The sequence below is a fragment of the Pseudopodoces humilis genome, chromosome 25 (genome assembly GCF_049639895.1).
Source record: "Pseudopodoces humilis isolate 2021_Gansu_Grassland_sample_001 chromosome 25, ASM4963989v1, whole genome shotgun sequence".
NCBI classification, from domain to species: domain Eukaryota; kingdom Metazoa; phylum Chordata; class Aves; order Passeriformes; family Paridae; genus Pseudopodoces; species Pseudopodoces humilis.
The window spans coordinates 3,175,739-3,199,735 of record NC_142224.1 but is presented as its reverse complement, the minus strand read 5'-3'; the positions used below and the strand labels follow the sequence as shown (position 1 = coordinate 3,199,735).

Below are 23,997 nucleotides of genomic sequence, written 5' to 3'. Positions count from 1 at the left end.
CAGCTCAGACACAGACCCCCAACAGAGTCCCCAGGCAGGGATCCCCCAGAGAGCCCCACGATAGAGACCCCCAGAACAGAACAGAGACTCCCTGCACTGAGAGCCCGGGCAGGGAGCTGCCATAGACACCCCGGACACAGACCCTGCAGGGAGGCTTCGGACAGGGAGCCTGGCTGGAGACCCCTTCCCCCTGTCCAGAGACCCTTCCCAGCCCCAGGGATCCCCTGGGCAGGTAGAGGGTCTCCCCAGTGGGCAGGGGGCTGCTCCTCTTTGAGGCACAGGTGTTTAAAGTGCCCCCACTGCCCTGTGGAGGAAATTCAATGTGCAATAAAGCGAGGGAGGGGACATTCAGAGCCTGCCAGCAACAGTAGAGACTGAGATCAAACAGTGGAAGGTGTCCCTGCCCACGGCAGGAGCTGGAATGAGGTGAATTTAAGGTCCCTTCCAACCTAACCCATTTAATGATTCTGCTGCTAATGCTCTGTCATCTTCCCTCCTGCCAAGTACTGCTGAGAAGAAAGAGGAGCTGGCTGATCTGAAGGGGTTAACAAAGACAACCTACAAAGCCCTCAAGCAGAACTATTTTGCAACACCTACTTCAAAAATTCCCTGTTAATTCTGTTTAAACACCTGAAATACCACAGAAGGAAATTATCATAATTTCCACTCCAGTAACAATTCCATCATTGCTTTATTGATTCTAAACCTGAAAGGAAAAATAAGTTTAATTTACCAATATTTTTACTCCCCTTACATTGCAGCCCACAGAGTTCAGTATTTCTGTACATAACCAGAGTTTTTCATTTGTACTTTTGTGTTGCAAAGGCTTCTTTGAGATTAAGCACCAAGATGTGTCAGGAATACAGAGAACAAGCAGTGGCTGGGACATCAGGAAAAGTTTGCTGGGAAAAGAGGGAGTGCTTCTAGCTAAAGGAGAGACATCCTGGGATAAAAACACCTGTGATCATCTGTTCCCCGGGGTGCTGTGAGCAGTTAACTCTACAAAATAAAGATTTCAGTAATCCCATGGGCACAGGCCACAGCTGTGCCCGAGGCTCCCATTCCAGTCCTGACTCAGCAGAGGTGAGCAGCAGCTCTGGCGTTTCTTTTTCCAAGGAGGACGTGTGGCAAGGAGCAGGATTTGGAGACAGAGCCTGCATTGACAGCTGCATTTCTGGCTGCACAATGCCAGCCTGGTGCCAGCAGCTCTGCCAGGCACAGCGTGCAGCTGTGCCACCCAGCTGTGGATAAGGCAGGAAGGCTGTTTCCACTGGGGCATCCCCCTCTCCACTCCCAGGGAGAGAGCTGGCGAGCAGGGGAGGGAAACAGGCCGAGCTGTAACAGATGGAGGGATTTGAAGGCTCCTGGCTTCAGCCCTGTAGCAGATTCCTGGCCACAATCATCCTCATGACCTCGTTGGTGCCTGCAGCACGATGGGGATGCAAAGGAAGCACAATTAAGGCATGGTCCAATATTTTCCCCCTCAAAAGGCCAAGAGAACTCTCCCCTGATGTGCAGTTTATGGCACAGAGAAGCTCTTCCCACCAGCTGAAGTGGGATTTGGGAGGGCTTGTGCCAAAACCCATCTGCCAAGTGCCTGCATATTGCTTGGGAAAGCTGGTGCTGCTTTTTATCTGGGTGTTGGGAGGATGCAGAACCAAGCATTGAGCAGAACTGGATTTATACCAACATCTGAGCCCTCTGCTTTCCACTTAACACATACACAACACACAGGCTGCAAACACACTCGGTGTAAGAAAGAGCACGTCCCTTACCAGGTACTCTGGTTGTAGGTGAGGGGATTCCAAAGCAGGGAAAACAAAATACTTAGGAAGCCAAACGGAGATTAGAAAAAGCCAAACACTGCTAGAGGCACGATGTCAAGGAGTGCAAACAGACCAAAATCACAGGAGAGGAATTGTTAGGGAGAATCATCACATGACCAGGAGTAATGGGATGAGACTGGACAGAGGCACTGCTAACATGACAAGTAAATAAATACCTTCCTCTGCTGCAAGACTCTTAAAATAGCCAGTAACTGCTCCCACACGGCCAGAGCACTCACATAGCACACCTCACGCTCAGAAACACAAGAATCAGAGTCATGTGGGAAGGTGGGGGACTCCAGGGGCGTTTTTCTCCTAACCCCAGTGCCAATTTCACCTGTAACAGGAGCATCTTTTACCTTCCAGGATCTGGTGGACTCTGATGTCCCGCACGAACTGCTGCACCGCGTAATCCTTCAGGTAGCCGTAGCCCCCGTGCATCTGCAGAGCCTGGTTACAGATCTAGGGGGGTAACACTGCTGTGAGGTGACTCGGGGAGGACCCAGGAACCTCAGATCACTTTTTTTATTTTTCCTGGTCACCTAATCTCATCTCTTAAAATCATGGTGTGACTCTCAGCCCCCATCAGTGCTGCTCTCCGCGCTATCACACGAAGGGTGTGTTTATGTGAACAGGAATGCACAGAAATACCCAGGAATGCACAGAAATACCCCGAGGATGGGTGTTTTTTTAGGGGATAAGGCGATTTTTGCTGCATCTCTGTGGTTTGGGGATGCAAATCCGAACCGCCCGATCGCCACCTGGCGGCCACTCAGGGGAAGGGTTGGCAGGGCGCTGTTTCCATGGAAACGGGACTCGGTGTATCCTATCCCTCAGTTTGGGATAGAAAACAACAAAATGCAGAGTGCTGAGCACATAAAATAGCTTCTAAAGACACTGGGCTAAGAAGTGTCAAGCGCTCTTTCTTCCCCCTTCTTGCTTCCTCTTTATGGGGACATTTTGATAAGGTAACACAATAAGGTATTTTTCAAAGTGATAAGATAATTTTCAAAGCAAAAATGTAAATTTTCAGTGGAAAGACCGCTTGCTACCTAGGAACGATCACCCTGAAACATGCGAATTTTCCTCGGAAAATAAAAATGCTCTGCTCCCTGTCTCATCTCCCTTTTGGCCCCCTAGGAAGTGGTGTCGGAAGAACCGTGGAAAGATGTTTTTAATTCTCACAGATTAATCCTGAGGCTTCCACACGTCTTATAAAACATCAAATGTTTTGTAAAACCTGTTTTCAAATGAGGCTCCTGGCTCTGGGCTTGGCTTTGGGTCTCTACAGCGTCGAACTTCCCACACCCTGGGCATTAAGGGAGGTCTCTAAGCTTCGAATTGGGATCCCAAGTGGTGTTTGAGGGACCTACCCCAAAGCACTCGTCGGTGGCAAAGAGCTTGGCCATGGAGCAGAGCACGGCCGCGTCCTCCCGGCCGTCCTGCAGCGCCCGCGCCGCGTTGCGCACCATGAGCCGCGCTGCCACCAGCCGCGTGGCCATCTCTGCCAGCCTGAACTGCAGGTACTGCCAGAGCCACAGGAAAAGGGACATCAGCATCCTCAGGGGGTCTCAGCCACAGCCCCACCACCTGCAGGCAGGGCTCAGGCCTGACACGCTTCCTTTCTCAGGAAAAGCGTGTTCTTGACTTCTCCAGGGAAGTGAGGGATGGCCCTTCCAGGATGAGGAAGAGCTCGGCTCTGGAGGGCAGAGCTGCTGCAGGGGTTACCTGGTTGTTGGCAAGGGGTTCCCCGAACTGTTTGCGGACAGTGAGGTGCTCCTGAGCCAGAAGAACTGAGGCGTGAGCAGCTCCTAACGAGCAAGAAGCTGGTGGGAGAAGCCAAGGACACCCAGTGAATGTGAAGCTCCTTCAGACAGGCAACAAGAAGCTCCTGCCCTCCTCCCCTGGCTCTCTTTGCCTTTCTCACCGATGTTTATCCTGCCTCCATTGAGCCCCTGCATGGCGATGCTGAATCCCTGCCCTTCGGCTCCCAGCCGGTTGCCCACAGGAACGACGCAGTCCTCGAAGATCACAGCCCGAGTTGGCTGGGAATTCCAGCCTACCTGGGAAAAAACAGAGCTCCTTCCAGACTGCCTGAGGAGCAGCACAAGGCCAGCACAGAACCACCAGCCTGCTCCCAACCCCTCGGTCTCACTGCCAAGCTGCCACAAAGCACCCGTGGTCTGCGTGGTTTGGCCTCAGGGTGGAAACTGGAATGGCTGTTTTTGGGAAGAGGCAAAAATCCAGTGATCTTGATGTTCCTGAGACTAAAATCCTTCACTTACCAAAGGGATGGGTATTAGGCAAACTTCACCAAAGCTGGAATTGGCTTGGTAAAACCATGCCAGGCTGGGACTCCCATCCATCCATGAAGAGATCCCTAATGCTTTGCACAGACACGCTCACTGGGACCACAGGACACAGCCTCAAGCCCTGCAGGGAAGGCTCAGGCTGGACATCAGAAGGAATTTCTCCATGAAAAAGGCTGTCAGGCATTGGAATGGGCTGTCCAGGGAGGTGTTTGAGTCACCACCCCTGCAGGGGTTTAAGGAATGCCTGGATGTGGCACTCAGTGTTTTGGCTGACAAGCGAGGATCAGTCACAGGCTGTACTCGAAGGTCTTGATTCTATGGTTCTGTGATCTCTGTCCTGCACGTTCCTCAAGCACACAGGAAGCACAAACCAAACTCTTACCTTCTTCTCCTTCTTGCCAAAGCTGAGCCCTGGCATTCCTTTCTCCAGCACGAGGCAGGAGATGCCCTTGGGGCCTGGGCCCCCTGTGCGACACATGACCACGTACACATCGGTGTCACCTCCCCCGCTGATGAAGGCCTGCAGGAGGGCACAACAAGAAAACTGGGGCTTTGGGGTGGTTTTGCAAGCTAAGCCTGAGCCCACAGCAGCAGCTGGCAGGGTGCAGAAATGGAGAGGCGAAGACCCAATAGCCAGAGGCATTTAGGGACCCAACTGGTGAAAGCTCTGCAGAGCACATCCTGCCCTGGGAGAATGCACAGAGGTGAGGAGACAGCAGGGATGGGAAGGACAGTGAGACCCAGGCAGCTTTAGCAGGAATGAGGAGGTACCTTGGAGCCATTCAGGACGTAGGTGTCCCCTTTCCTCTGAGCTGAGGTCAGCAGGGAAGCTGCATCACTGCCACTCCCTGTTTGAGAGGTAAGGGAGCAGCCAGTGAAGCAGAAGGTCCAGAGCCTACAAATGCCCCAGGATCATACCCTGACAGCTGGGTTTGTACCATGAGCATCTCAGCCATCGCCATCTGCCCCTCCCCAACTTCCCAAATGAATATGGAAAGAAACTTTTCACCTCCAGACCTCTGCAAAGTTCATGTCCAGTTAAAGAGAAAGGAGATGTCCTGGTTGAGTTGAGGATGCTCACCTGGCTCAGTCAGGCAGTAAGAGGCAAACTTTTCCATGCTACAGAGTGATGGGCAGAACCTGCGCCGCTGCTCCTCGTTGCCAAAGGTGTCAATCATCCAAACACACATGCTGGGGTGGGAGAGAAGGAGCAGAATTCAGGATGTGAACATAGATTGTGCAAGAACATCGCTGGCTGAACAGAGGAAAGCTCCATGGAGTTGAGCCACAAGCCCTGAGGCCTGAAAAGGCATTGTTACACCTTCCATTCACCACAGACTCCCTGCCCTATGGAACAGCAGGTTCCTGTTTAAGAGCCTCAGTCTCCCCTCCATGCTCAGCCCTGCTCCCTTTCCAGGAAATTGCACCACTGGAGAAACTGGCAGCATCATTGCAGCTCTCTGTGCCAAGAGACCTGTCACTGGACATGTCTGTACAAGCAGGACAGCCCCAGCATCAGGTGGTGCCTCTGGGCTCTGTCACAGCAATGCCGAGGCACAAAGGCCTTTTCCAGGCAGGTTACTATCTATAGACAGCTTAAGTGGCAGAGCAGGGAAAAAAATCCAGAACTCAATCCCATCTTGCATGTCACAAAGCTAAAATTACTTCTTGGTGGCATCTCAGTCCTTGTGGCCTACTTGTTTACTGCCACCCAGGGATCCTCACAGGGATGTGTGTACTTGAGGTCACAATTTAAATATTTAAATAATGAGCAGCAGGGAGGGAGCTGCCTCCATCTGGATTCAGAGCCCACAGAGCAGCCAGGCTGACACCATCCACCTCCCCAGACACACTCACTTGTGGATGCTCATGTAAGCAGTGGTGCTGGTGCATCCTGTTGACAGAGCTTCAAAGATTATGGAGGTGTCAAGTCGTGACAATCCAGAGCCACCAACATCTGGTTTCACATAGATCCCACCAAATCCTAGCTGGGCTGCCTTCCGCATCGTTTCCACAGGGAATATTTCCTATTGGGGCAGGCAGGGATATCCCAATGAATATTCAGGGTTAGTTCAATCTCTTTTGGTATCCCTGGGCTACCAATTTGAGTCCCACCGTTCTGCAGAGTTTAAGTCAACTGAGTGGGTCAAAGAGGTGGTACCTACACAGACACACTCCATCTTCAGCAGTGAATCCAAGACTCAGGTGACTGAATAACCTGGCTAGGAAAGCTTCAAGGTATTTCTGATGATTTCCCCTCCCTCAGCTACAGCAGCAGCTTCAGTGACAATCTCCAGAGCCACTGCAGGAACCCCTCAGTCAGACCTGTGGGTCAGAACATCCTAAAGGAGGAAAAAGGGAGCAGTACAACCCTTGTGAGGCTGTCCTACCTTCTCATCCCACTCGGCCATGTAAGGAGCCATCTCCTTGGCAGCAAAATCAAGGGCAACTTTTTGGAATTCCTTCTGATCCTCAGTCAGTCCTGTGGATGCTAGAAAAGCAGGAAGAGATCAGAACACGTGTCTGCTGAGGGAAAGCAGCACACCAACCTCGTTTGTAGCCCAGTTTCAGAGTGCTCCTTAACTCACACAAACAGTTCAGGGGCTCTGCTGCAGAGAACATTTCTCTGTCCCTCAGGAATGTCATGAACTGTGCTGAGAGCAGTTGGGAGGGGCTTTCTTGGGACAAAACAAATCCAAAATCCCAGCTGTCTCTGCTCCATGCTAGCTACATTGGAAAGCCAGGGCAGGGGAGCACAGCCCATGGCAGCTGTCACTCCATCTCACTAAGTCTGCGCTGCAGAAACATGAGGGAGCAGTCCTGGGACTTCAAAGAAAGGAGATTGGGAAGCAAAGAATAAAGCAGCCCTTTGGAAACAGCATCTAAAGATTTAGTTGGGTTCTGTATTTGAAACCTTCTGCTTCGATGGCACATAAATACAAGATTGTTTTGTTAGCTCCTCTCCTGAAATTCATACAGGGGTGCTGCTACTTAAATTCTAAATGTTCTTACATTTAGACATTGAAACAATTCACCTGCAAAGTGTTCTGGTTTGGGTTGGAAGGGACCTCCAACCACTTTCTACAAGACCAAGCCCTGTCCAACCTGGCCTTGAACACTGCCAGGAGTGGGGCATCCACAACATCTGGGCAACCTGTGCCAGCTGGAATTCTGCCAGAGGAATTTCTTCCTAATATCTAACCCAAATCTCTCCTCTTTTACTTTAAATTCATTCTCCCTTGCCTTATCAGTCTGCCCATGTAAAAAAATCACTTTCCTTATTTTTTATAATCCCCCTTCTTTGAGAGATACTCTTTGATTCACTATTAAATCTGAAAAAGCGTGAAAGCCCAACAAAGGTAAGGGAGGGACAGGGAGAGGGAAGGGCTTTTTTTTTGTAGGCTCTTTCCCATTGCTGGGCACGGTCTAACAAGGTAAAAGGAGGGACAGGGAGAGGGCAGGACCTTTCCTTTCGGGCTCTGTCCCACTGCAGATCACAGTGTCACAAAGGAGGGATAAGGGTCGGGAAGGACCTTTCCTTTCGGGCTCTGTCCCACTGCAGATCACAGTGTCACAAAGGAGGGATAAGGGTCGGGAAGGACCTTTCCTTGCGGGCTCTGTCCCATCGCCAGGCACCCACCGCGGGCTGGCGGCGGCCGCACCGCCCTGCCCGGGGGCAGGAGCCAGGGAGGAGGGACGCGGAGAGCAGCGCCACAGCGAGCAGTGACACGGGCAGCTGGGGACATCCCTCCGGGCGGGGACAGGAGGTCCGGGGCCCCCAGCCCGCCTCCCCCGGGCCGCGGGCAGCTCCTTACGGTCGATGCAGGACGCGATCCCCCGGCGCCCCAGCAGCAGCCGCGCCGCCGCCCGCGGGGCCGCTCGCCACGCCATGGCCATGGCCGTGCGGGGCCGCTCGCTTCCCGGCTCCCCGCCGCCGGCTCCCACCGGGGCACGCTGGGAGCTGTAGTCCTGCCCCCGGCGCCGCCCGCCCGGGCGGGGAGAGAGCGAGGGGAGCCGCTCCTGCCCCGGCCTTTGCATAGCGGGCACCGCTTCCGAGCGCGGCTTCCTCCTCCTCCTCCTCCCTGCCCGGCACCGCGAGCATCCCCAGCGCGCCGAGCAGGACAGGCGGCAGGGCCCGGGCTGGTGAGCGGGAGCTCGGAGGGCTGCGAAGGAGGGAGGGAGGAAGGGGAAAGCTTGGCATAGAAGGTGGAAAAGTTGATGCCAGCCGGTCTGGCAGGAGGCGGCCGGCTCGGAGCCGTGCAAGTGCTGCTGACAGAGGGGGCAGGGGGGCCGGGAGGGACCGTGGGGATCAGCCGGAGCAGCCCCCGGCCAGGCACGGTCACCTGCGGCGAGCGCGCCCAGGTGGCTTTGGCGCTGTGCACGAAAAGAGCCATTCCCGGGGGAATTCCGGAGGAATTCCCGGAGCACAGGCAGCCCAGGCAGAGCAGGACCCCCGGGCCGAGGCTGGGCTGAGCTCCGGACACAAGCACGGCTCCCTTTCCCTCTGGCCCGGCGGAGAGGGGCCGCGCTCAGCCCTCGCAGCTCCGGGGCCGCTGTGCTGCAGGAATCCAGCCCTGCTGCTCGTGTCCATCAGGGCTCCAGGGTGCGGTCCCCAAGCCCTGCCAGCATTCACACTGATAGAGGAAGTGGCTGAGCTCAAGGAAAGATTTATTTGTTCTCCACTCGCCGTACAGCGCTTGCGGCTCTGCTTCAGCCATCTCTGCTTTTTTCAGCTGCCTGAAGGAGCAGTAATTCCTCCTCCTCCTCTTCTCATTCATCAGGTGCTTCTCAGTGAAGAGAAGATAATTCAGAGAGACCAGAGATGCCTTGGCCGAGCAAAAAGAGAGACAAAGGAGCAGTAGCAGGTCTGTGCTGACATCCTGACTGATTTAGCATCTCTCATTTGAGGTTCCAGGCTACAGTGAAACTACAGACAGCCGAATTAACCGTCTGTCTTTCACAGGCAATGTCTTACAGACAGCATTTCCTGTGCCAAATGGGCTGAGCACCCAGGCGTGACGGAGACGAGTCTGCTAGGTGTGTGATAAGGACAGTGATGTATTCTTAGCACAAGGGGGTTAGGAAATGGATTTCAGGCCCATTTATGCTTTCAGGTCCTGCACAGCAGAGTTGGTCAGAGCACACCCAGGAAGGTGATGTGGTACCAGCTGCCAAAACAAAAAGCAAGAACATTGCACTGGAGGCATCATGATGTGGTGCTTAAAGTACAAGATGAAAAAATTGCACAGTTGGCTCATCTGTGCCACTCATCTGCTTGATCCACTCTCACAAATAATCTTTTTACCCTTTAATCACTTCTTAATAACTGTTTTGTGGGTTTTATGTCTGTGTCCTAAAGAAACAAAGGATATGGATCCCTTCTGAACAGGTAGTTCAGTGGAGGTTAAGCTAAGATTTCCGTCTCCTGCAGGAATTGAAATAGTTTGGTTTGCTTTGTGAATGTTCCTCTTACTCACCAGATTCACCTGAATCTACTTCATTGCCTGCAGCCAATTTCTCAGCAATTAATTAAAAAAATTCAACTACACTTCCTCTGGGCAAACATGCTCTATCCCAAGTTTTTTTTATTACTAACTGGGAATATTAAACTACATTTTTGCACACACAAAAATATCCTTATTTCAGATGCAAATTAGAAATACTCAGAATCATTGGTGCATAATGCTGCTACCTTACACTGAGCACCTGGGGTGCCCCAAACTCCTGCTGCAGTCAAATGTGTGAAACCAGCTTGGACAACTCAAAGTATTTTTTGAAACAAAATGTGTTTTATCTTAATGTATTTTAAGATAAAAAAGAGCCTGATGCTAAAATTGCCAAAACCGAGGAGGAGATTTCAGATAAGGAGGAAGAAGAGAAGTCTGCAAAAAATCCAGCTGGGAGCTCCAAGTCAGGATGGAAGAACTGGAAGAAAAAAGAATCTGAGCCTGGTGGAGAGGAAAGCAAGATCACATATTGTCACTGGCTGCTGAAATCAGAACCTGAGAGCAGGCTGGAGAAGGGGGTGGATGTGAAGGTAAGCACTGACACCCCCTCACTCAGCAAAGGACAGGGTCACTCCTGCCCAGCTTTAGTGCCCAGATGCTGAGGGACAGCATCAGGCAACTCTGATTGTTTTTATTTCTCAAAACCCATTTGTCCTCCTGGAAAGAGAAAAACCAAATGTTCTTGTCCAAGGTGACAACCTTGGGGTTTCATACATGTAATACAAGAGGAAATCAGTTCCTCAGGATGCTCAGCTGTTGGCCACAGGAGCAGCATCTATTTCAGACTCTGCCTTTACACTGCTGCTTTGTAAAGGTTTTTCTGCAGGCCCTGTGGGAGATAAAAATTGTGTCACATTTGTGCTATAATTGAAGGAGCTGCTAGCAACAAATGCTTAGGCTCAGTGCAGACAATGACACTGATCAGAAACCTCCTGAATGAATCTTTATTTTCATTTCATTTGGCAGTTCAGTGTCGATGACTTGAAAGCTCAGCCTAATCAGACAACCTGCTGGGATGGAGTGAGGAACTACCAGGTAAGGAAGCACATGGGGGCACTGAAATAGCAGTAGGAAGAAGGTGGCTCTGCCCACAGCTTGTTCCTGTGCCTGACGCATTTCCTTTTGGGGCACTCTGCCTGTTCATACAGGTGCAGTTTGGCAGGGATCTAAGTCAACTCCTGCTCAGTGGCCTCTAGGTCAGAGGTAGATTCAGGAATATTTTGTCAAATCATCCAGTTTTTCTTTCACTTAGAGCAACCTTTGATACCTTACAGCAAGTCTGTACTTACCCAAATCCTCTGTCAGCATGCAGCTTTCTGTTCCAAAGGAATTCCACGTGTGTATGATCCCTGTACTGTACAGGATTCCCTATCCCCCTACATGTGATCTGCTCTGAGATGTTTGCTGACAGCTCTCCTGGGCAAGGGTGGCTGAGCTGTTGAATTCCCACACACTTTCTGACCAACAGGATCTTGCTCTTTAGCCTTGTTTTCACTTAATTTCATTCCAACACAAAAACATCTCTATGACAACAGTAGGAAACATTATCTGAGTAATCCTGAAGCACATCTACCTCTCCTCTTGTTGGTTCCTGTTCTTGGCTGCTTATAATGAAGCCCTGAGAGCTTGATGGGAAGAGCTGAAAGTCTCTTGTTTACTGACAGGCAAGGAATTTCCTGAGATCCATGAAACTTGGGCAGCAGGCCTTCTTCTACCACAGTAACTGCAAAGAGCCTGGCATTGTGGCCCTTGTCAAGGTGAGTGCCTGTGTTTTGGGGAGAAGTGATAATGAATGGGGTATCAAACAGCTCATTGCTTGTGTCTCAGCGCCAAAGAGTGCAGTGAGAGCAGGGAATGAGCCCAGGACACCTCAGCTCTGCAGGGCTGACTCAGCCATGTGTCCCCAGAGGGATGGAACCACACTGTGCTGTTTTCCTGCAGACGTTTCTGGGCACTCCCAGCCAAGCCAAGTGTTGTTCCACACTCTGATTCCAGTTTGACTCACTCCATTCTAGTCAGCAGAGCCCACAAGGCAGTAGAATAAACCCAAGGCCCAGAACAGCTTTTTCTTTAAGAGAACTCATCACAAAGATCAGCAGCAGCCACCCATTGTTGCATTTCCTTCCACACTGATCTCCAGCAGGTGATCACTCACTGATCTGCACTTCTTCCACCCAAGAAATGTGGAACCTGTTAGAATGGAGCTGAGGGAAAAGCAAGGCTGATTTTTGCACCAGGATTATTCCTTGTCACATCTCATGCCCTTTGCTGACAGGTGTTTAGAACTGATGGAAACTTTCTTCTCCTCTTCTGCTTCAGATCGTGAAAGAGGCGTACCCTGATCACACACAGTTTGATCAGAAGGATCCTCATTATGACTCCACCAGCAGAAAAGAAAACCCCAAATGGTCCATGGTAATTTACTGCATTAAATACAAGCTACTGCATTAAGTTCAAGCTCTGTGTGCAAGCCAAGAGAAGGGAGAAGGCTCTTTGCATCGTATTGAAAATCTTAAGCTTCTGGCCTGGCCTAGCTGCCTTTTCTTCTCACAAGAGAAAATTCAATCCTGTTTTATCTGGTTTTTTTCCCCTATTTCTTCCAGAAGATCACCAAAGTTTTCAAATCTTGGCTGCACAGCTGGCCTCCACGCATGGCAGAACCCTGAGTTAGGAAAATGAACTAAGAACCACTGTCAGTGCACAGCAAACAAAGCTGTAGTTTTGAGTTTGAATTGTAGGGAAGGGAGTGTTCATGTGCTGGCTGCATCCCACATCTGAATTTTGTATTGTCTGTGACATGAATGCACCTTGCTGGTGCACAGTGCCAACAAATCACCCGCCAGAAATACTGGCAAGTTCTTTCAGCCTTGAGCAAAGGAAAGCTTCCAGGCTGTTAGTGCACATCAGTCACTTGCTTCAGTCCTAAATCTTTATCCCTCAAAGATTTGATGGGCTCTCTGGAGGCTGTGTCCTTGTCCAACTGTGCTGCCCCTCCCTTGGCAGGTGGATGTGCAGTTTGTGAGGATGACCAAGCGCTTCATCCCCCTGTCTGAGATCAAGGCTCACCACCTGGCACACAAAGCTGATGGGGGGCCCCTCAAGGACATGATGCTCTTCAGCAGGCAGCGCCTGTCCATCCAACCCCTGACACAAGGTGAGAACCTCCTGGGACTCTTGGTTCCCTCTGTCAGACAAACTGGAAGTTTCACTTACGGTTTTTCCTTCCTTACCACAGAGGAATTTGATTTTGTCTTGAGCCTGGAAGAGGAAAAGCCACATTAAAGCAGCACAGCTCCCACCCAGCCCGCTGATGCCTCCTCCTCCACCAGCACAACTCTCAAGTTCACCTGCTCAAGCAGAGCACCACGAATGTGCCCACACAAGATCCGCAGCCACACGTCCCTTCCCTGACACGCTGTTATTTTTGCTTATTTTTTCAATAAATAAAGCCTTTTGGAATCGACTTCAGCTACTTGGGTTTTAATAGGAAAAACTGCAATTTATCTTTTGAGGAAGAAACAGGTACATCATCTGTGTTTAGTTTGGGGTCTAGTGCAGCTTCATGTACTGCAGAGGGACATTTTTCTGCAGGAAGGAATCCCTGAGTTCTGTTTAGAACCAGAAAATTAACAATCATTGAATAGCCTGGGTTGGGAGAGACCTCAAAATCATCTCGTTCCACCCTCTGCCATGGGCAGGGACACCTTCCACTATCCCAGGTTGCTCCAAGCTCTGTCCAACCTGGCCTTGGACACTTCCAGGGATGTGGCAGCCACAGCTGTGTCAGGGCCTCACCACCAGCAGGGAAGAAATTCTTCCCAACATCTCATCTAAAGTATTCTGTCAGTTTGAAGCTGTTCCCCCTCATCCTGTCACTGCATGCTGTTGTAAACAGAGTCTCTGGAGATGGATACACAAAGCAGATCACAGTGAGCTTCCTGCAGGTACAGAAGTTCCCATGTTATTTTAGTTCTGACATCAGGAAAATGGAAGAAAATAAAGCCAGCCTGCTAATTTTTAAGCCACATGGGTCCTCCACCAGCACAGCTGCCAAGCAGTGACAGCTTAAAGAAAGACCAAGGATTTGTACAGATAACAAAGGACAAACTCCTCCAGCATGTTTGGAGAGCTGCACACTGTGGCACTTCTAAAGAAAAATCCCTTCATACCACAGAAAAAAAAACAGCCCAACCCAATATAAAACATCAGACAAACTCATGCACAGCATTTGACAGCCAGGGCTGGCTCTTTTTAATTGGAGAGACAAAAAAACCCAAGTTTTAAAATACAGCCATTGAAAAGACGACGAATTAAGAAACATGTAAACACAGCAGAGGCTTAATTACAAGTTGCACTGCTTGGTTTGGTACTTGCCCACTCCTCTCTGCCTGGGAGAGAGGAAATGACCCAAGCACAGCACAGAACCACCAGCTCAGGGGGACACGAGTGCTCCAGCAGCATCTGCCCCCTCACATGCTAACAAAACACTGTTCTAGAGTACCTTGTCCTGCAGTGACCCCAGCTTCTCTCTAAGGATGCTCAGCACATCTGCTCCACCCAAGACAAACAGGGCCCAGTGGCTAACAGGTTGAATGGTCCATCAGATTCAGCAAAAATCAGGATCATTTCTGAATTCTGGTTCCACACACAGGGACACGGGGGAGAAGGGAAAAAGAAGGAAAAATCCCCCAAATCAATATATAGGCTCGTGCACCTTCTCCAAGGGAACCCTCCAGGAATGATGAGCAGATGCTGAACAGCCATCTCCTTACAGCCAGGCAATGATCTCACATCCAGTCAGGAAAAAAACCCGCTCCTGGAATGAAGACATTTCCATCCAGGGGGTTTCTTTCCTACATGGCCTAGAATCCAGGGGAATAAAGGGAATAAAGGAATAAAGGCAAGGAAGGAGCTGAAGGAAAGCTTAAGAAGATTGTAAGGGTGCTGCTGTGCTCAGCTCAGCCATAGAAGGATGGATTGCTATCCCCAAGGGCTCCCAAAGGAGCATCACTTGTCCCTACAGGATTGTGCCTGGCTGCAGCACAGCCAGCTCCCCCGAGGGAGGGAGGGAGGGAGGAGTGTCCAAAATGACATCCAGAGTCCTTTGCCATGGCAGAGGTTCCCAGCCCTGGCACAGCAAGGTGATTGTTGTCTGCAACGAGCTTTTGCTCCAGCCTGGGGTAGACACAGCCCCAGCCCACGGCACAGAGCCCCCGTGGGGGGACAAGCAAGCCACGTGTGCAGTGGTGCACAGCAGAACCACGGGGTGACACAAGCATCCAGCAGAGATGAGAGCATCAGTGTCCTCTACAGAGCGAGACTGGCCAGCTCTACTAAAAACCACAACCTTACACGTGCTGAGGAAAAGATAACTTACTTTGGCAAGCAGAAACACACATTTATCACTGAAATACAGTAGCTGTCATGACATAAAAAGCTCCCCTTCCCACCCCGGCCCCGCTCCCTCCACCAGCACCATTCCACTAAACAGAGCAGACACTTCCATTTCCCAGCTGCAAGACACCTGCTCAACATTCAGCTGTGGGACAGAGGAACTTGATTCCAGAGCTAGAAAGAAGCTGGACAAACTAGCAAGCCACAAACTCAGGGAAATCCAGACAAACCCCACTTGACACAGCTCATACCCCAGCACTCGGTGCAGGCTTGTCTCTCCCTCGGGTAGGAGGTCTCAGCACCTGCTTGTGGGAGGGCAGCTGAACAGGATGGACATTCTCCATACTCAGTCAAGTCTACAAAGACACATCTGATTTTTAATGGAGGAGTGACTTCCTTCTGGGAATGTTCTCATGAGTCTACTTAGCTGAAGGCTAAAAGCAGCTTATTTCAAAAAAAGAAAACCCATGTTGAGGTTCTCAGTTCACTGCATGCTCTCAGACCTCGCTGGTGACTTCAGCTCAGGCCTCAGGAATGTGTGTCTGGAATCAGAGCTCTGCCACCCTTCCTGGTGCTGCTTGGCTCCTTCCAGCAGCCCACACAGGCCTGTTTGAGCCTCCCACAACAACTCCATCCACCTCCTGTCCCCACTAATCCTTGTCCTGCAGCAAACCAGACCCCACACACCTGTCCCCACACTGCTGTCCGTCCCTACACAAAGCCTGCTCTGTCCCAAGGACACAGACACGGGCAGGGCAGCGTGTGCAGCACAAACCCACCCACAGGACAGCCCCCAAGAGCTCCAGAACTGCTCCCTACACCTCTCTGCAGCACACCCGGGAGCTGCACGAGAGCAGCAGCCAGTGTGGATCTCGGGAACAGCTGCCAGGACAAGACCAGGAAGGCACAGCTCACGGCCAGGAGCCGTCCTGCCCCCGCTCGCTGCCCAGCCAGCAGCGCTGGGACCGTCACTGCTCTGCCCACCCCGTGCCACCTCCTCCTGTATCCACACATCTCACTCCCTCTACAGCCACAGCTCCTGGTGGGACACAGCACGGCCCTGCCCGTGCTCCACGTGGCCGGGTGGCAGTGCCAGGCCTGAGCCACCTCCGTCATCCAACCGCTCGTGGCAAGGAATCCAACGCCAGCACGAAGAGGAAGAAGGGGAAGCAGCGAGGAGATGACACCACAAGATTTCCAGTAGGCCACGCCAGTCTGGTCCCTCCTCCAGCATCCAGCTAACCACCGGGCCGTTTTCCCCAGGGAAGATTTTTGGAAAGGCAAGAAAAACATCCACCCTACACAGCCCCAAAGCAACCTGCACGTGGCCGGGGAGAAGCGGCAGACTGGGCCTTCACTTGCTCTCTCCTTCCCCACCGCCAGGCCGAGGCTCTCGGGGCACAGAGGAGATCAGGCAGCTCCGCAGCCTCCGGACATTGCCTCAAAGCAGCCGGCCCCAGCCTCCAGAGGAACATGTGGGTCGGGAAGCGCCGCGGAACCTCCGGCGCCGCAGCTCTCCGAGCCCTCCCGCCCCGTCCCACCGCGCCAGTCCTTTGAAGAAAGGAATTAAGTCAAAAACGGGTATTTATTTCTGTGAAGTCTCTGAGCGTCTCCTCCTCGGTGCCGCTGTCCTGGGGGCTCCCGGCGGCCCCCCGGCCTCACTGCTGCCCGTTGTTCTCCGCGGGCTGCCCGGGGGGCTTGGCCTCGCCGTGCGAGGATGTCCCCTCGAAGCGCTGGGACGCGATGGCAGCTTGGTGGGACATGCTCTTCCTCACGATGTCCCCTTTCCTCCACAGCACCACCTCCTGCAGGGACACAGCCAAGGCTTGTCAGGGCTCGTGAGACCTTCTGCTGACACCTTCTGCTGCCCCACCCAGCTCTGCAGGCTGAACCAGGCTCGCTGTTCCACCCACAGCCAGGACGCACCTGACAGTGCAGCCTGCCCAAAATTTGGGCAGAGAGCTCCTCCCTGGGGTCTGGGCACACAGAGGACATCCACAGCCACCTCTGTCCTAGTGCCACTGAGAAGGTGAAGCACAGAAGCTCCACCACTGAGCAGAAAAGAAATCCCAGGCAGGCACTTTCGAGACTCCTCCCCACCACCACACACATCTGACCTGTATGGACATTCTTCTGGATCATCCTTCCACGTGATGAATCCCAAACTCCCTGTAGGTCCTTGTAAAAGCATCCCAATCAATCATCCACAGGTCCAAGGAGAACAGCAGCTCTGTTTCTCACCTGCTGTTTGAAGTAGCGTCTCTCCTCCTCATCGATCAGCACCAGATTGAGGTAATAACGCACAGAGAACTTCTTGTTGATGTCCCTCATGGTTGGAGTCAGCTCATAGCCAGCCAGAAAGAGCCTGATGGGAATGGACTCCCCTGGAAAGGGCACAGAGCTCTCAGCACAGACAGGATGCAGACAAAAACCAGGAGAGCAGCAGCAAAACACAAACTCACACGGCCACAACCTTTGTCACCGTTTCCACAAGTGGACTAACATGAGCTAGAAGGCCTCAACTCCCTTCAGAAACCAGCATGCACGGTCCACAGCCAGCTCCTGCCCTTGCTGACAGCTATTCCAGCTCCACTCTAACAGCACAGGACTCTTTTGGGACCTGCATCAAGACAGCACTGCAGGAAAAAATGAGTAAGGTGACATTTTCTCTGGCAGGTGACTCTGCCGGGCAAAGGAACAGTGGCACAGGAGATTGGCACAGAGCAGAAATACCATCTCTACTCTGAGCTGCAGCAATGCCAGCTGGTGGCCCATGCCAACTGTGAATTTATAGCTGGTTTTGCCACCGCTTCATCAAAAGAATTAAGTCATTGCAACTCATTCTGCCTCAGTTCCCCTCATCACACTGGAGAAGGAAGGGGATCAGGTCAATCCCTTGCTCTGAGCCCACCAGCGGAACAGGATGCTGAGCACACAGAGGAATACTGCAAGAGTTATATTCCCACTCCAAAAGCCTCCAGAAGAGGAATGCTGGGGGTTCCTGTGCCCTCTCACCTCTCACAGGTGCCCCATCCATGATCTCGTACTTGGCTATGGTGTCGTTCTCGTGGTACACGTTGGGCCCCGTGCCCGTCGTCTCCCTCTTGATGATGTCTATCTCCATGTGCTTGATCTTGATCCGCACCAGCAGGAAGTAGATCTTCCCCACAATCACATCTTTTAAATGGTACCTGGCAGGAGAGGGGAGAAAGCACCAGGATCAAGCCCTGTGCAGCAGAGCAGGGCTCGGGCTGACGTGCAGGAACTTGCTAGGCAGGCACTTTGCTCTCATCCCCAGCAGATGGCAAATCAACCACCCCCATCAGCAACCAGCCCTTCATTTCCATCCTCTGCTCTTTTGGAAACCCAAGAGAACATTTAGCATGAGCAGGTAAATGAAAAACATCACTTCAGGCTGAACATCTGCAAGAAACCCCTGTAAGAGCAAAGCTCCAAACTCAGTATTTTAGATCAATTAAAACCAACACAAATCACAGAATCATTTAGGTTGGAAAAGACCCCTGAGATCACCGAGTCCAACCTTTGACCAGCCACCACTTGCAGGGAGATTTGCCAGCACCAGCTGGGAAAGATGCACTAAGAGTAATTTAAAAGAGCTCTTCCCAACTTCTTTGCTGGAGTTAATTCCCACTTCAGCTCTATGGCCTGGTAAGGAGTAAACATTGCATTTTGGAGACACCTGGAAGTACTGATCTGGCTGAGGATACAGGGAGTGGGAAGTTACAGCAAGAATTTCATGCTGTGCTCCAGGCTCAGTGAGCCACAGCCACTGCTGCCCACTCCTTGATCCAGAGATACGGGGAAAGGAGAGGAACCCCGGGATCAGGGAGGATCTGAGCTGTCTCCCAGCCTCTCTGGAGCACGTGGACATGGAATTCCTTTGAGGAAACCTCTAGCAGGTGGGTCCCCACAGCCTCCAGCTGCTCCTGAGACACTCACTTGGACTTGTTGTACTCGAACTCGATGTGCAGGCAGTCCTCGATGCCCACTTCCATCTTGATGGAGGAGTTGAGCTCGGGGTAGGTGCTCAGGGTGTGCACAACGATGTCCATCTCCTTGACCACGTCGTTCAGCCTGCGGCTCACGGTGGCACGGAGGAAATACCTGCAGGGACAGTCCCCTCCCATCAGGGTCACGCAGGGGGCAGCAGGGACAGGGGCTGGGTGGTTTGGGCTGGACTATCCAAGCAGCCTCACTACACAGATCCATGGAAAGAGCTGAAACGCAGTGGATTGCAAATCTAAATAAAACATGTGCTCAAACTCAATGGATTCACTGAGAAAGCTCCTTTTTCCCAGTGAAGCTTGGAAATTTCTCCTTGGCAAGGTGAGGTGCTCAGCTGAGAGAAGGACCAGCACTTCAAGAACCTGGAATGGGGAATGTCCAAAGGGACGAAATAAGCAGGAAACCAAAGAATTGCCACAAGGAAGCAGAACAGCAAGGAACCTCCTCTTCTCATGTCATTTACTCTTTTAGTCCAGGTCTGAACAAAATAAACCCACAGCAAAAGAGCCCCCAGCTCTTTACATGTACCTGCCCCTGGAGCAGCCAACACCCCACACTGGAACAGACAGAAGGGCATTTGCAGGTGGAAAAGCAGGCTCCTCTCAGCTTCCATGCATTTGTGAGCCCGAGTTACCTAAGCCCTGTTTTGGGGATCCAAGGAACAGCCTGCACATGCTAAAACCACTGCCCTTCTGCAAGATTACATCAGGCTGTACAGCCACACCTCCCAGGGCAGATCTCAGACTTTTCCAACCCCCACTTTGAAACCAGTGAAAGGATTTTGAGTTGATTGAGTGCCTTGATGTGAAATATCATTTCTAACATGAACAAGGCACAAGTGAAGCATCTGTTTGCATATCAAGCACAATTAAAGTTGACAAAACTGATTACAGCAAAAATATCCCCACTGGATAAACTAAACCAAACATTTTATTTTGATTTTTTGAATTATCAAATAAATTAGCAAGTATTAGATTCAAAAGGGGCTAATTTCTCTTGTCACTCAAAAGGGGAAAAACAAGTTCCATAAAGAGCCTGATGCATGCTTGTAAATGAAAGATCTCAAAGGCAGCCTTTTACAACTCAGCCCTCAAAATTAATTTGGAGTTCTGCATCATCAGAGTGAATATCAGCACTTACACAGAGGCAGGACTGGGGTCAGCCAGGGCAGGGGACTCACCGTAGCTTCACGTTCTGCCCCGTGTAGGACTCGTAAGGTTTCTCCACGTGTGTGAACTCAAAGTCAAATGTCTGTGACTGAGTGAACTCCCCAGGCCGGGCCAGGTCCTTCACCAGGGACACGAACTCGTGGTGGTTCCCTCGGTCATAGTAGAGTTCTAGGAAAATGGAAATCCAGGTTAAGCTTAACCCCAGCTTAATGTCCAGGTCACTCCTTCCTTCCTTCAATACCATTCACAGAACCTACCAGGGGAGCCCATGGCTCCACAGAACTGCCCTTGTTCTCTGCTCTCCATCAGAGCCAGGTGCAGGCCACTTTCCTCCCTGAAACAGGAAAAGATCCCCACAGCCTCCCTTACTACAATAAACCAAGAACTTGCCTTGAACATGAGTTGCTTATTATCAATATTAAATATGGTTTGCAGCTCACACAAACCCTTCCAATAATTTTCTGCATTGTATTCCAGGCTAAAGGCATTGCCACTGTGAGGAAAAACCACCATGGCCTGTCTGGAACAGACACTGACAGAACAAAACCAAGGGGATAGGATTATTCCAACTGTTCCTGCTTATCCTCAGACAGCAAAGAGCTTGAGTGGCTCTGAGCTGCAGCAGGGAATAAATGACAATGTTGATCCTGCTGCACAGCTGCCCCATGTGTGCTGAATCCACTGCTCCTCCAGCCCATGGATCACACATTAATGGCCATGGTGAAGGAAGAGCTCTCACCTCTGGAAGCACTGCTCAAACCAGCTCAAGTGACCAGCATTGCCTCGCTTTTCCCCACAACCTTCCCACATCAGCAGGAAACTAAACGTTTCCTCATTTAATGAAAGCAATCCTCCACACCTCCACAGAGTTTTCTGCCACAAGACAAAGCAACAAAACCCTTAAAACTCTGCAATTTGCATGAACAGCTTGGGATTACCCAAAAGCATCAATGAAACCTGCCCTTCCCAGCCCTGCGTGTGAGCCTGTGCCTACAGGACACCCACACAGTCCTTCTGCAAGGCAAAGCCTTTCTGCTTAGATGAGCAAACAAAAACCTAAGTCATCACACAATCACACACACTCAAGCTCAGTGTCAGCACTAAACTGTGCAGAGGAGGCTTCTGAGAGGTATTAGAGGTGCTCAGGAACTGCAGTTCTGCCCTCCTTGAGATGCACAATGAGATTTCAGCTTTTAAGTGATGCCTGTTTCTCAGAGCCCTTTGCTCACCTTATCTCTCTAATGGAAATTTTGGCACTAGAGCTCTCCTCACTTAAGCACAACACCAAATGTCACCAAGCCCTTTAGGCTGGGCAGGTGACATAAATAACCAAGCCTCTCTCAGTGCACTGAATTTGTGTGTCCACTGAGAGGAAAGAGCTCACTGATGTGACAGGGAGAAGCCACGTGCCAACAGAAAAAGAGGAACCAGCCACACAAAAAGAGGAATCAGCCCAGACCATCGTGACACAGGATGCAGAAGGCACAAATCAAACTTTAGGCAAGGAGAGAGAAATGTCAGCGCACTGAGCTCTCTTCTACCTCAGAAGGTCATGTTTGGCATCCTGCAGAGTGATGTTTCCCACACTCCAGCCCGTCAAACAGGTATAAGCTGTAATTTCAGCTTTTCAGAGCTGTAAGGTTTCCAGACTGAGAAAATAACCTGCCATTAATAACAAACAAAATAACAAGCCACCAACATTTCGGTGGCTTGCTCAGGCCACAGCCACCAGAGGTAAAACCATCTGGAATGGGTTCCATGCTCACCTGAGAGCAGGCAGGACCCAGCACTCAGTCTGGCCTATGGTACCTGCTCTGGAGCATCTTCCCTGTAAAACATCCCTCCTTCTCCTCCCAGTCCCCCTGCCTGATAAATAGTCTCACCTCCACGCTGACCTCGTGGCAGCAAGAAGTCAGAATACCAGGCCTGAGATGGAAAGCACTGAGAAGTGCAATTAGTGGTACAAACTTCAGTGATTTATCTAAGAGCCCTGAGGGGAGTAAGGACTAATGTGCAGCCACAGCAGCTGGAACACACCCTGTTTGGGCAATAATGTGCATACAAAGCAGTTATTCCATACAGGCCTGGCTCAAAAGTCATCCAAAACAGGGAATGAGGAGCAGGCAAGGCAGCACAGCAGAGACAGCGGAGCAGGAAACAAAGTTCATGCTTAATTTCCACTGCCAACCATATCAACAGGAACTCATAACCTGGTTCCTGATGAATAGCCTCCATCATTTACACGCTCCCCTCCTTCCCAAAAACCAGAGTCAGGCACAAGCAAAGCCAATAAAACTCAAACAGCAGCATCAGGGTTGGGTGGGAAATCTGCTCACGTTCTCTCACCACACGATTTGCAATGCAAAGGCTGCAGGCCCCTGGCTCCAGCAGTGATTTTAGGGTTTAGAGCCGAGCACAGAGAGCCACAGATGTGAGGCCTCACACGCAGCCACATCACTGGGAAGGCACATCCTGGACTTATTTTGGCTGGTGGGACTCAAGGCATGTCCGTGGAGCACGGATAGCTCCGCTCCAATGGACAAGTGGGTGTGGCACCTGCCCTTCCTCTACGAAAGCAGGAAATATTAAACCTGAATTGGTTACACGCACAGATAACCACGAGTTTTGAACAGCCTGAAGTCACCCGACCAACCGTGCAGAGATGCGTGGAGTAGAGGTGGGATCAGCCCAGCTGAGCCTGCAGGCCTCAGGAGAGGTGATCCACCCAGGTAAAAGGGACATATGGACAAAATCCATCCGATCAGCATCCCTAGGCTGGCAGTAAGGATCAGCAGGCACACAAGAGAAGCAGGAGCAGCCAGCCTGGATGGAGCAGGGCCTGGCAGCTGGCGTTGGCAGCAGGTCTGGGCTCACCTGCAGCTGCAGGACGGAACCAAAGTGTGCCCAGCTCAGAGCTGAAATCGGTGACCGAGAAGTGAGAAATTAGGACAGGAGAACAATGACCTGGAAAAGGACTGGAATGCCCTTCCTTCTGCCAGGGTTCAAGCCTGGAGAACAGGCCAGGCTGCCCAGCTCGGAGAGCGGAATCATTTCATGCAGCCATGGGAATGCTGCATGCAGCCGAGCATCGCTCTGGAGCGAGAGGAACCTGCTCGATACCAGTGGGATCCCAGCACCGTGGGGCACAGCAATGCCCCCAGACCCCGGTACGAGTGGGATTACCACAGGATGCAGTGATGCTCCCTGGCCCCACAGCATCAGCGGTGCTCTCTGGACCCCTGGCACCCGCAGGTATCTCCATACCATTGGGTTCAGCAATGCTGCCCAGACCCGTGGCACCAGTGATCCTCCCTGGAGCCCCGGTACCAGTGGGACCCCGGCACCGTGAGGTGGAGCGATGCTCCCGGCACCCACGAGGGGCATCAGGAAGGGATACCCGGGCCCGCAGGCCGCCCCGCTCACCGATCTGCCCGATGAACTCCACTTTGATGCCCTGATGCTCCAGCCGCTTGTTGGGGTTCTTGAGGGTGAGGACCACCCTCCCCGACACGGTCTCGCCGTCGTAGAAGAGGAAGTATTTCTCCTTCTTGCCTTCCTCCGTCTTGTGCTCCACCCGCCGCCGGCTCTCGGCGTCGCTCAGCACCAGCTCCAGCTCCGGGCTCTGCCCGAACCCGAAGAAGCTCATGGCCCCGGGATGCGGCGCGGGGCGGCGCGGGCGGACCCCGCGGCCCCGCTGGCGGATCGCGGCCGGGGCGGGGCTGCGCGGGGCGGCGGCGACGCCGGAGAAGGGGCCGGGGCCGGG

At 51.9% G+C, this 23,997-nt stretch overlaps 3 protein-coding genes across 3 annotated transcripts; 1 reads left to right on the top strand and 2 right to left on the bottom strand.

Moving 5' to 3' along the window:
• Nucleotides 1-672: 672 nt before the first annotated feature.
• Nucleotides 673-8,176, bottom strand: ACAD8 (acyl-CoA dehydrogenase family member 8). The gene is made up of 11 exons (XM_005528463.3): nt 7,954-8,176; nt 6,529-6,629; nt 5,996-6,165; nt 5,220-5,329; nt 4,910-4,986; nt 4,521-4,658; nt 3,754-3,889; nt 3,555-3,652; nt 3,200-3,352; nt 2,186-2,288; nt 673-1,423 (listed from the first exon to the last, which is right to left on the bottom strand). The coding sequence occupies exons 1-11, from the start codon at nt 8,174-8,176 to the stop codon at nt 1,371-1,373; spliced, it is 1,362 nt and encodes a 453-aa protein (XP_005528520.2). The 3' UTR covers nt 673-1,370.
• THYN1 (thymocyte nuclear protein 1) lies at nt 8,143-13,108 on the top strand. The gene is made up of 8 exons (XM_005528462.3): nt 8,143-8,281; nt 8,920-9,003; nt 9,949-10,175; nt 10,612-10,680; nt 11,310-11,402; nt 11,965-12,060; nt 12,649-12,799; nt 12,881-13,108. The coding sequence occupies exons 2-8, from the start codon at nt 8,961-8,963 to the stop codon at nt 12,925-12,927; spliced, it is 726 nt and encodes a 241-aa protein (XP_005528519.1). The 5' UTR covers nt 8,143-8,281; nt 8,920-8,960; the 3' UTR covers nt 12,928-13,108.
• A 759-nt stretch (nt 13,109-13,867) lies between these two features.
• VPS26B (VPS26 retromer complex component B) lies at nt 13,868-23,929 on the bottom strand. The gene is made up of 6 exons (XM_005528461.3): nt 23,658-23,929; nt 20,246-20,402; nt 19,000-19,164; nt 18,055-18,230; nt 17,281-17,423; nt 13,868-16,844 (listed from the first exon to the last, which is right to left on the bottom strand). Exons 1-6 carry the CDS (start codon nt 23,878-23,880, stop codon nt 16,698-16,700), a joined length of 1,011 nt encoding a protein of 336 aa, XP_005528518.1. The 5' UTR covers nt 23,881-23,929; the 3' UTR covers nt 13,868-16,697.
• Between the last annotated feature and the right edge of the window lie 68 nt (nt 23,930-23,997).